Genomic DNA, 12,406 nt, shown 5'->3' with positions numbered 1-12,406 from the left:
TCTCACTGAGAGAACGGAGAATAAGGTGAGGAGCATCCTCGCCAACAACTCCCATCCTCTCAGCAGCCAGTTTGAGCTTCTGAACTTTGGTAGTCCTTCTGGCGACAAACAATATTTTTTTGAGGTTTTTTATCCCGTGTGCTATTCTTAACTCTGTCTTAGCCCTGCAAGTGTTGCACTTTTACCCTCAACACCAAACTGCACTTTTAGCTGTTTTAACTGCTTTTAAACAGTTTTTTACCCAATTTGTAACACAGTATAGTGACTGTTGACCATGAACCCACAGAAACTGAACTGCTTTTTTAATTTGAATGTATTGTCCTTTCATCTCTTTGTCTGATTCGATGTTGTACTGAGCCGAAGGTAATTTTCCACCCTTGGTGGACAATTAAGTTCTATTCATTCATTCATATATTTAGATAAGGAAAAGAAATCACCATAAAATGCATTAGTGAAAATAATGCTACATAAAGACATGTAGCATCAACTCTAAAGAAGTTATGGTCTAAGTTTAGCAGGATGAGAGAGAAGCTGACATTTTATGTCGGGTACATTATTTCTATTTACCTCAAAAAATGCGAGCAGCGGACCAAACTCTCCAAAAACCTGAGGTTATAATTGAAAACAGGCTAATGGGATTTCATTTAATTCAAGTTGTAGATCAACTACTGTGAACTAAAACAGAACAAAACAAATCCGAGACTCTGAACAAGATTAACATGAAGCTTTTGTATTTAATGTGACTGCAACAAGATGAGAATAAGATCATCGCATTTGTGATTAGTAAAGAAAAGATGACATGATGTTGTCGGGGACAGACTGTGGACTGAATTATACCTCTGCAGTTAGACTTGCAGTAGCTAGCAGGTTTACAGCGTGTTGCTTCATTTGAATCATGATTGCTAGCTTGTCATGCTAACGTACGGCTTTGTCACTTTCCCTCTTCACACTGGGCCTTAAGTGCTTTTACTTACAACACATCACAAGCATAGAGGCAGACATTCAGTGAAAGAAAAACCTGATATCAAATATTTGAAACTAAATAAACCTAAACCCAACCTGCGCATAAAGCCTCAAACAAACGGCCTTATCACGACCAAATAGTGGGGTCTACTTGTGAATTATGCAGTGCCACAGTGCTATTATATGAGGATGGTACATTGTACACATTTGACATTTTTATGCAGAGGTATAAATCAGAGCACAAGCAGGTTTGATTCACTAGTCATGTACCAAGAGACGTTAGAAGATACAATACATCAAAAGCAGTTTTAATCCAACTTAAGAGTTTTGTTCCAAAGTGAGATATCCAAAACTACAAAACTAAAAACAAACAAAAAACCTCTAACCCAGCTGTGCCTTATCTAGCTCAGATCACATTACAGATTTTCAATAGTACTTCAGTGAAACTTTTCATTTAATTCATTTTTTTAAACAGTTAAGATTTATCCGATTAAGGCCCTTTATCACTTACTGTACCATATCAGAACAGTTTATCACTATCACCTCCACAGCTGTCATGTCTTACCTGTTCCGTAAAGGTAAACGTTAAAGTGGATATGCTGCATTTTGGAATAAAACTCTTCAGTTACAAAGACATGAGACAAGAATTCTGTCCTGAAAACCACTCTTAATCCTTAATCAGTGACAGATGGCATTTAACTATCAAACATCTTCTTCCTATCAGACTTGTCTTCGATGTTCTTACGCCAGTCTCCCACATCGCGCAGCTGCTTGTCCTGTGAACACAGATGATATTTATTTCAGATTTATTTTACATTACATAATAACCTGTATTATATACAAAAAAGAAGAAAAACATAGCAAATAAGAATGTTAACCATAATAAGCTACGTTGTTATCATATAAATCAGTGGTGCTTTATTTGAGTGTTTCTATGTTATGCTACTTTATCTTCCATTCCTCCAAATTTCAGATGGAGCTACTTTTTACTTCATTACTTTTATCTAAGAAATGCAGTAACTGTTACCTTTCGGATTGATAGACTTACAAAATCCCAATACAGAAAAATGGTTTAAAGGTTCAGTGTGTAAGATTTAGGTGAAAGGGATCTATTGGCAGACATTTTATATAAAATAATCCTAGTGATGTTCTCACTAGTGTGTTTCATCTAAATTGTATGAATTGTTGTTTTCTCTATGAAGGCTGCCATGTTTTTACTGTAGCTCAGCCTGGACAAACTAAACAGCTTTTGAGTTTTGAAGGCTAACTGAAGGCTAACACAGGTTCTCCTTCATGTTTTGAAGGACAGGGTGAGGTGAGGGATATTCAACTGCAACATGCAACTTCACCACTAGATGTCACTAAATTCTACACACTAAACCTTTAAGGGACGTTTGTCACAGGTTTCAGATGTGTGATCTATGAGTCATTTGCGGCTTCTTCTATGAATGTCTGAATGTGGGCAAGATTCATTTCTTATGACCTAAAAAACGAATTCAGTTATGTTATCCTTTATAATGTAGCCTAAGTATAGAAATCATTCAACCTTCTGTTTGACTGTTGGATCTCTTTTTAACGTTCCCATTTAATATTACCATATTTTAGCATCAAACTCAAGTGTCATAACAAAAAAATAAGATGTAAGTTGTGAGCCCTGCCTGCTGGTTCACCAAATACTCCGCAGCTGTATAGAGTTTGAGAATGAGGACCACTGTAGAAGAAGCAACTCACCTCCTCTTTCACCTCCTTCTTGACCTGCTTCAGGTTGGCCCTCAGATCCATGTTGACTGTGTGCTTGGAGCCCAGCAGAGCTTTCAGCATGGCATCAGCAGACATACGCACTTTCTTCAGCCGAGGTCTCTTGAACTTTCCTCTCAGATCCACAATCTTGATGTTGAGATCTCTGACCTGTAGGAAGATTCAAGACAAAAGGACACATTAATTCTTATTGTAGGTCACATTGTGTTTTTAACATTTTGCGGGTATAGTTGTTTTGTGTCCTCAAACAGGGTAGTATTGGCCTGCTGGAAGGTGAGGCTGGTACATTTCTCATATCAAAGTATGAAATGAGATATAATCTGTTTCCCTGTGCAATTGTGACGTTGTCAGTGTGATGGGTCAAGCGGATCAGGCCCTGGCCTTTAGAAGGAGTACTTCTGGAGGACGCATAGTCGCATTCCCATAGATTATGCAGCCCAATAACGGAACGTTTCAGCCTTTACCGTCTCTCCTGTTAAAGGGATTCGGAGGGACTGATGAAATGAAATTGTTTTTTATTTGTTAAGATACAGTAAAGATGCTTTGAGATGGCCTAACTAGTTTTCTGTCATGATTTCCTGTGTGGCAGAAAAACCAGCCCAACCCTCACCGACTCACTCTGAGGGGGTCCCTATAAATGGTCTCTAAAGACTGCACAACCCACCATGTGTATTTCACTGGTACTCCCTCCATTAAAAAAACACTTCTGAATTTGTGAATACATAATGACACAACCTTTTTCAAATGTAGTTTTGAAAAAACTACACTTCTTATATTTGGGCCAATACAGCATTACTGAACCTGCACGGACAATAGACTGCATTATAACTGTAATATAATGTTAGTAGTCAAAAATAATATTACTGCACCCAAATCTAAAAGTTAACATAACTTTTGAAAAGTTAATTGCATGTCATGAATATGAACAGCTCAGAGACCTGCTGAAATCAAAACTGTGAGCAGGCCTGAAAACGTGTCTCACCTCATTGAGCACCATGTTGAGCTTGAACTCTATGCAGTACCTCTCCTCTTCGCTGATGTCAATCTGCTCATGAAATTTCTCGCAAAGTTCCTGTAGAAGAAAAAAGAGTACTGTAAATGTCACTTTTTGTTGAGTTTGCAGTGTGCCTGAAGTAAAGTTCAACCCTAACCCTAACCCTAGGCATTAAACAAACTAATTTGTGCTGATCTCAAATATTTTCATCTTGTATTAATACTTTAAGTTCAGAGTCAAATCTTTGCTAATACATGTGCTTACCATTATAGACATGTATGAAATTGTTCAAATTGTGTTGTTAGATATTTATGAACAGGATTTCAGAGATGACTAAAGCCTGACTCCAGAACCCAGTAATAACCCTGCCAGCAGCTTATCCTGGACTGACCCGGGACAGTCTGTTCTGTTTTCTCTCACCAGAAGCTCGTCCTTGGAGTATGGAATATCCAGAGAGGGACATTTGTCTGCCAGGAACTTCTCCCTCTCACCAACCTTCACTCCGGCCTCGGCATCCAACAAAGTATTGGCCACCACCAGCATACAGCTCTGCAGATCACAGTGTCATACAACCTTGAGTACATTAAGCAAAAATCTCAAAGTAAGCAAGAGAAACACAGCAGTATCTCTTCTCCGCTATTTATTCATTTCTTACCTTCAGAGTATGCTTACGCCTCGCAGACAGTCTTTTCCTGCAGACAGACATGAAGACATTCATCAGATTTAGGGGAATTAAAGGAGGTTTATTATACATTTTTCACAATTCCATCATTATCATTTATTTAACAGAATCATGCAGTGATGATGTAAATATTGAGTTGATACTGTTTTATAACTTTTGTTAATTTGATGCTGTTGTCGCTGGTAATTTTTGATCACTTCCAAATGTGGCTTGTGTCACATGTGTCATGTGTGTGGAAGCCATGTCTGCATAAATATCAAATGGACGCTGTTAAGAAAAAGCATGAAATGGATCTATTTCAAAGCAAACACAGAGTTAGACTATTATGGTATGTATGTGCAAGATGTTCAGCAATCTGCATGACTCGTTCCTTGGCTCATTGGCCATTTTGCCATCAACAACATCAGCAATCATCAAACAAGCAGCACAATATTCATTATTAAGTTTGATTATAAGTACTTACTCAGTGGCCATGTTTGCTGCAGGATCCTGCTGTTATCTGCTAGAAAAACAAAAAGGGTAGATTGAAACATTTTTTTTTTACCTTTAGATATGTGATAAAACAGAGACATTGCTGGAGTTTGTCCACCATCACACAAGCAATACATCTGTACCAATATTATCAACTCGCAAGAGACACACAAAGCAAATACACTTAGTGTTTCAGCAACAACAAACAGGACACTGTTATTTTGTATTGAAATTAAGTGTAAACTGTCATCTGCTGCTTGAGGTCACCTTTATCTGCATTTTATCAAATAGCTGAGCTTTCTTTTGATCATATGACGTAAGGATTGATTTGCAGCAGTCGGTAAACATCATGTTCTATTTAGGGATCACCTGGTCATATTTATGTAATTCATGGTGACTGGACAATATATGCAGGAAAGTGTGCGAACATTTCTTCTCATTATTATAAACTCATTATTCAGATATTGTTATGTTACATTATTGGGTAAAACTATTTTGAATAATGTTGGGTTTAGTGAAGAACAGTGATTATGTTAATTATCACCATGCTTTAGGTGAAAAATCTAATCCAATATACAGTATTTGGTGATGTTGTTGGGTCTTTGGATGGAGAGTTTCCACTTTTGCTCCAGCCTTACTATGGATACATAAATAAGAAAATTAGTGGAAAATAATATTAGCACCAATGTCCCTGTATATCAACAAAATGGCCCCTGAAGAGGATCATAGGATCTCTAACAAGGCTGAGATTAGTGAGATTTAAGAATTCATCGAACTATAAAGGTCCTTAATTGTCTACCTGTCCATATTTTGGTTTTCTCAACAACGGCTCATTTCAACAGGCTCGAGAAAATCGATTTGGCTCTTTACAACATGTGGTGAGGACGGAACCGTACTGCGAGCGCAGTGCACCCGGACAACTGACATGCCAGGGCTTTCAGAATGGTGAAACTCAAGTGCACATTCTATGCTGTCACCGAAATATTGCTGGAGCTGATCGGGAGCAGCCAACTCCAGCTGGGCACAGTAATCAGCGACCACCCAAAGGTACAGTACATCCTTTTTATTTCGGTAAGCTGCCAGGTGAGGCCTCTTTGGAAAAAACTGTTGGCAGGGTATGATATCCTACTGGAAGATACTTTTGACATTAAGGGGTACTGTAATAATGACAGAGTGTACAATGATTGGTTCAGCTACATGAATGTCAGGTTCCTTGCCCTACCTGCGGCCATCTCTACCCCAGGCTGCCCACATGACGTATAAGAAAACACGAGTCATCAGACCAGGCCATTGGCCCATGGTCCACTTCTGATGCTAACATGCCCAATGTAAAACATTTCAACAGTGGACCAGGGTCGACAGGGGCACTATGACTGGTCTGCGTCTACACAGACCCATATTCAGCAAGCTGCGATGCACTGTGTTCTGAGAACTTTCAACCATGATCAGAATTAACTTTTGAGGGATTAGACATTGCAGGCTCTATGCTCCCTATATGTACATCAATGACTCTTGGGTGTAAATGATCCTTTTGTTGGTAACCAAGGTGTCCTTCTCTGTACCACTTTTGGTAGATACCAATGTATCATGGGAGCAACCCACAAGACCTGCTATTTTTGAGATGCTTTGACCCAGTTTTCTAATGTCACAATTGGCCTTCGTCGGTTGCTCACATCCTTAAACTTGCACAGATTTCCTGCTGCCAACTGAGAACTTGAACTTTCTGCCTAATATATTCCACAGAGTAACAGATATATAACAAAAAATCCAAGTTATTTACATCTGTCAGTGTTTTTAATGTTGTAGCTGATCTGTGTTTACGCTATCCAACTGCATCATATTGAGGTCATGTCTCTCCTGTTTCTCTCGTACCGTAGAAGCTCACCTCTCTCACATTTCATGATTGGATCCAGCTAATTCTATCTTAAGACATCATTTTGATTCCAGGAGGTTTCAATTAACTGATCTTTGTAACCAAGGCCATGTTGATGTCCCCAAAACTATATTTAAACACACTAAGAGTGGGGCTCAGGGGACAGGGGTCCAGCACTGTGGTCCAGTCATAAACAGCGCAAAGAGCATGACTCATTCTAACTTAAATGATCTCCTGACTGGTCTTTGAGCGCCACCAAGCGGCAAAATGTAGCCTACACTTTTCCAACCTTCGACTTTTGCCCTACGCGGAACTTGGATGTGAATGCTAACATGCTATTTTTTAGCTTGTTAAGTTAACATGGCTAAACATGTGTTCACTATGACATGCTTAAATGGGTATTTTAACAAGGTACCACGAAATGTTACAAGATTTAAGGAGATTTTAGCATGTTAGCATAGCATGCTAACATTATTAGGTCAAAATCTACATTACTTTGAATAAAAAATAAGGTCTCTCTTAAACTGAATGAATCCCTTTCACCCATAGCTTTAGTTTTAGTCTAATGTTAATATGCTGTGCTAACACTAGCAATGCTAAATATTAAATGCTTGTATGTTACATAACTTGGACAGCTTTAGCATGCTAAATGTGAACAGAACACTGTAGCCAGCTTAAATTACAATAACATGGCAACTTTATCAATATTGACATTCTTAATCTAACCTTTTAGTAATGTCCAAAATGTGCTACATTTATATATATATAAAAAATGCTAATTGTCAGTATCTCCACAAAGCATTTAGAGCATGTAACAATCTCGTGTACTTATGTATGATAAGAACTACAGTGGTATCTTCCTCTACATAGCTAATAACCCCATCATTCATAGTCACTCGCTGATTATTCTCCAAATTGTTAGATTTATTCAGTATGACACACTTTTCAAACTTGAGGTAGCTAGAAATATAAATATTTGAAACTTGTTTGGTAGTGATGTAGAGCATATTACTTCATATTTGATATTTGCTAAACATTTTGCAAATATAGAAAACATTGCTGTATTAACATCCAAACATTCTACACAGTCTTGTGTATGACCAGATCAAAAAAAAAAGTTCCCATCAAGTACAGTGCACACAGCACATTATAAATGGCAGCTTCACTATATTTTGCACACTGACCCACAACCAGTACAGAATACAAATCTGAAACAGGTTCCCTGTGATTTGATAAAGCACAACTTTATTTAGCAAAAAGCACCATGTGAGCAAGAAATAGTGCTAAGCTCGAAGTGTCAAATATGAAAAAGCAGCCGTCACAGGGGAACTTGTTGCATGCTTTGCCGAGTCTCATACCAGCAGGCAGCACCATGATGTTGGGTACGGAACTAGAACTTCTAAATATATACAACAGAAGTTGACAAACCTGCATTTTTAGTTTTGCTAATCCAAGGTTAAGGCAAATAGCATATCAAAGGATATACTTTGATACTGTTTTACAGTTAGTAAAACCAAGTCACAAGGCCATGAAAGTCGAGTTCACACTACACAACTATCATCAACTAACGACAACGACCACGACTATTGCTGCACAGTTCGTACTGCAGAATTTTCCGTTGTGTGATCGGGAGTCTTGCTGTCTATGTGAGTTCATGCTTCATGACTAACTGAGAACAAGGGTTCACACACTTCACTATCTTTTACCAGGAGAAACCTCCAACTGACATCTCCTGACATTTCTTCTAGCACCACAGGTTTGCATTTGTAGTTTCAAGTTGAATGTCTCAACAAATATCAGTAGCTTTTCATCTAGCTTTTCCATCAAGTCAAAATTATTTTTTGTCAGGTTTTTGACCATATTCCTCCAAAACTAATGGCGCTCCCATCAGCCACAGCTACACTATTTTTCCTAGCAAACAAGTCTCTAAACTTCAATACTTTAAATTAAAGCAAGAAATCTATAAACAGATACAAGTACTGTGGGTAAAGTGACCCTTTAAGTACCAGCCTTGAGGGATCTGAGGCCACTACCAGGGGTACTCAGAGGCCAGATAGTTGCCGCCTGAGCTGCTTGTAATGTTTAGGAGCTGTGACAGTGCAATGGATTAAAACTCTATTCCTGGAGCCACAGCTGTTCCTAACTTCTTCGCCATGGAGACAAAAAAACATGACAGCGGGCTGTTCTTAAAAGAAAAGACGTCTGGCAACCACTGCAGGCATCCCAAAACACATAGCTGGCCCAGGATCAAATGGCTGTCGTCTCTGAAACAGTCGGGGTATCTCCGAGCCGACAATGTATTTTCAGACACTCGACACTCTGAGGACATAGTAACACATTGCTCTGGAGACAAGATAACATCGTCAGAGTTAAATTTGTGCCATGATTTTTGTCTTAAGAAATTGATAGTGGGTGTTACGGGTGGAATTGTCTTTGGAGGGAGGAAGGTGGCAGGGTTTGTTGTAACCCAACACCATCCCTCGCACAGCCACGACATTAGAGCATTTCACAAAAATAACCTGCCGCTGGGTTTACCTCAGATGCACAAACACTTCATCTGCTGTACACCCAGCGAAATACAGACAGGAAGGTACAATAGCATTCGATATGTCATATGAAAGAGAAGACATCTAAAATAAATCTTGATCAGGTCTTTTAAACTACTTTATCAAAGAAATCTTTATTTGTGGAGTTCAAAAAACCAAAAATATAACAAGTCTAGAAAAGACATTACAGTTTTGACCAAGTTTTCCTCCTAAGAGTGAAAACTTTGTAACAATTTATCTAGAGAATGCAGCATAAACGATTTATTTTAAGTTTCACTCTATAAATTTAATTTCTATTTAATCTTTAAAAAAAAAGAATCTCAAAGAAATTTTGTTGATCAGGTCCATACATTTACAGAAACCACAAAAAAAAACACTCAAAGACTAAAACAAAATCTCTTGTAAAAGGTCATCCATTGTAGGAATCTTGTTTTGACAAAGGCAGAATAAAGTGTCACTGTTGCCAACACACTGCAACATTTGTGAAGGAAACAGGCTAAATCTGGTGGGCAGGGATTTAAGTGAAGTGTAAAGTGAAGACAGAGACCGAGGTTGGCAGCCGCTACAGATTAGTCCAGGTTTTCCACACGCAACCCTCGGTGGTGACAGGAGGATAAACACTAACGGCTCGATTTTCAACTTCATGCCTTGTTGTGGTGTTCCTTTACAGCACAGCTCATCAACAGGCCGTACATCACAGGTTTGCCACAACCGCAGATGGAACTCACGTCCTCATATTTCTAAGCTAACACAGAAATTACTCCTTTAACCACTGAACTCCAGATAAAACACAACAGTAAGAGTTGTAATAGTCAATGAAACTGAAAGAAAGCTGACATTTTCCATGTGTCCTCAATTCACAGAGCACATCGACTACTAATTGTTCATATGGCTAAAATTCTCCATACTCGACAATTAAGTCCTGTTAAAACACTCCAATCGCAAAGTTTGCCAATTTAACACGGCTACACACCGACCACATTCATTTCACATTGATGTAACCTCTGGTTGAAAGCCAACACCAGCCAGTCACACTCTGCGTTTAGTCTCATGACCGTGTGAGTAACCTTTTTCTACAACCTTCCGCTGACACAAACCAAACATAAATTCCCAACAAATATATCGATGAGGCAAAGTATTTAAAAAAACGCCAAAGAACAATCAACAAAAGCAACCAAAAAGCCACAATGCCGCATGCTTCTAGACTTCATCACCCTTCAACACACTAAAACAATAGCAAAGTGGCCAAAGAGAAAGATGTTCTTACTTTAATCGAGCAGACTTGTCAGAGTCCCAGAGACACAGACCCAGGCAGAGAAGTGTTAAGAAGGTATATATTGCAATCTCTGAAGGCCCTCTAAATCCTCCACTTTCTCTTTATGGAAGTGGATTACTAGACAAACCAATGAGCTGGCAAGGTCATGAAATACAGTACAGTGTCATCTGCCCCTTTCCTCTGAGCGCCTCATTATAAATAACCCGCCCTTTAAGATTCTTATCTGTATTATCTTGTACCATCGAGGTCCTGATGCACAAAATGAAGCAAAGTGATTAAACCACAGAGGCATTTTGTAATTAAAAGTTAATATATATACAACAGAAGTTATTTAAAGGTTTGATATCATAGGAAAACCCTCACTGACAAGATACAGCAAAAGTGCAGTTGTATATTAATCTGGAAACATTTTATATTTCATATTCTAGTTCACATTTCCACCAACATAGAGTGGAGAATGTATTCCATGTTTTCCATGCTGCATGGAGCTGAAGCTTTGGCACTTGGTTTGGTGTTATGAGATTATAATGGGCATTCACATGATGGCAGAAATATGAGGCCGGACATCTGTGGGGAGTTTGTGCAGCTTGACAAAGAGATAGTTGCAAATTTAGTCAAGCACAATGGCTTTTTAAAGACCTATCAGTGAACCTCATGGCTGCAGTGTTTATGAGCTGATGTCAAACAAGCCTTTCAACAGTATCGGAAGTAAAACAATGATTTTTACTGTTGTTTGGTGTTTCTCTTTGTTAGGCTTTTAGATTTTGCTAATGGAGCAGTCATTATCTTTATGTCTTGACAACAGATTGTACCTATAATTAAAAGACTTAAGTAAATTTAACTCACACAACAGTTGCAGCAGAAGTGGAGCCGTCCTAGAGTCAGCTTGATACCTGAAAAGACAAAACCATGATGTCACGTTTATGTTAACTCAATTATACAAGGTAATATCAAAATTAAACATCTAGGAAGTCTGATAAAGGCCAAAAACACAATTACACTTTAGGCCCCTGTTTATTATTTATGAGCATTAAACATTTAATAAATAGTGTATAACACAGTGTAATGTAGTTTTAAACAGATATCATATTTGTTATGTATATTGATACACAGAATACATCAACAATCACAACTCTTCTATGAACATGTAATTTCTTTAATTTAACTATGTGCTCACCAGCTTCCACTTATGTATGTCCACAGACGGAGTTAGATATCGGCAAATCAACCTAAAAATCCTTACAACTACATTATAGTGTTATAAATGCTTATAACTAAAACTAAATGCTTATATACCGCCTTTTAAGACGAATTTTAAAATCAACTAATAATAACAAATAAATACAGTAATATTGGTAAAAAAGACTTACCGATGATCTTTTCCTGGAGAATGTTGAGAAATGTTGTGCACACATCAAAACCTGAGAAGTGTCCAATAATAACTGCAGTTCAAAGAGTTCATATGAAGGGATACATAATTTGTATGTGGTCGTGTGTCTCGATGTTTCTCACTATACAATTACACCTCCTTCTAGGATGTAATGAAGATGACACGTCTTTAAACTTGGGTCAGTCTTACATCATTAGCGGCTTTGCACATCATAAAACAGGAAGAACCAAGTAAGAAGCATGGATGGATTACCAAACGCACCTACTAGTCACTTCATGCAGGCTCTGACGTATGGAGCCCTTAACCTCTAAGACCCTGCACTAGAGCCACTGTATGAAAGTGAGTGAGAATATGTCCTCCTTGAAGGTCACAGAGTTCAATTATAAGGTCAAGAAATGACCACATAGAGACAAAACAAGCAGCAACGCTACGGCGTAGCTTCGACACAGAGGC

At 38.3% G+C, this 12,406-nt stretch overlaps 1 protein-coding gene across 3 annotated transcripts; it reads right to left on the bottom strand.

Annotated features, from left to right (window-relative positions):
- Positions 1 to 709: 709 nt before the first annotated feature.
- LOC118109771 (troponin I, fast skeletal muscle) lies at positions 710 to 10,695 on the bottom strand. 3 transcript variants are annotated; one of them, XM_035157146.2, is made up of 7 exons: positions 10,555 to 10,695; positions 4,861 to 4,899; positions 4,371 to 4,407; positions 4,136 to 4,264; positions 3,704 to 3,793; positions 2,695 to 2,871; positions 710 to 1,739 (listed from the first exon to the last, which is right to left on the bottom strand). In XM_035157146.2, exons 2-7 carry the CDS (start codon positions 4,869 to 4,871, stop codon positions 1,659 to 1,661), a joined length of 525 nt encoding a protein of 174 aa, XP_035013037.1. In that variant the 5' UTR covers positions 4,872 to 4,899; positions 10,555 to 10,695; the 3' UTR covers positions 710 to 1,658. The 3 variants fall into 3 exon arrangements, with proteins under 3 accessions (XP_035013037.1, XP_035013038.1, XP_035013035.1); XM_035157147.2 differs by having other exon boundaries at positions 4,861 to 4,896; positions 10,555 to 10,666; XM_035157144.1 differs by lacking the exons at positions 4,861 to 4,899; positions 10,555 to 10,695 and having other exon boundaries at positions 4,371 to 4,421.
- Between the last annotated feature and the right edge of the window lie 1,711 nt (positions 10,696 to 12,406).

Source organism: Hippoglossus stenolepis, chromosome 5 (assembly GCF_022539355.2).
Source record: "Hippoglossus stenolepis isolate QCI-W04-F060 chromosome 5, HSTE1.2, whole genome shotgun sequence".
In the NCBI taxonomy this organism is placed as follows: domain Eukaryota; kingdom Metazoa; phylum Chordata; class Actinopteri; order Pleuronectiformes; family Pleuronectidae; genus Hippoglossus; species Hippoglossus stenolepis.
The sequence above is the reverse complement of the archived record's forward strand: the minus strand, read 5'-3'. Positions and strand labels throughout refer to the sequence as shown.

Coding starts and splice junctions, on each gene's coding strand:
- LOC118109771 (XM_035157144.1), bottom strand. CDS start 4,421: ATGTCTGTCTGCAGGAAAAGACTGTCTGCGAGGCGTAAGCATACTCTG. Junction 2,872..3,703: donor TCAACATGGTGCTCAATGAG/GTGAGACACGTT, acceptor ATCTTCCTACAG/GTCAGAGATCTCAACATCAA. Junction 1,740..2,694: donor AGAAGGAGGTGAAAGAGGAG/GTGAGTTGCTTC, acceptor CTGTGTTCACAG/GACAAGCAGCTGCGCGATGT.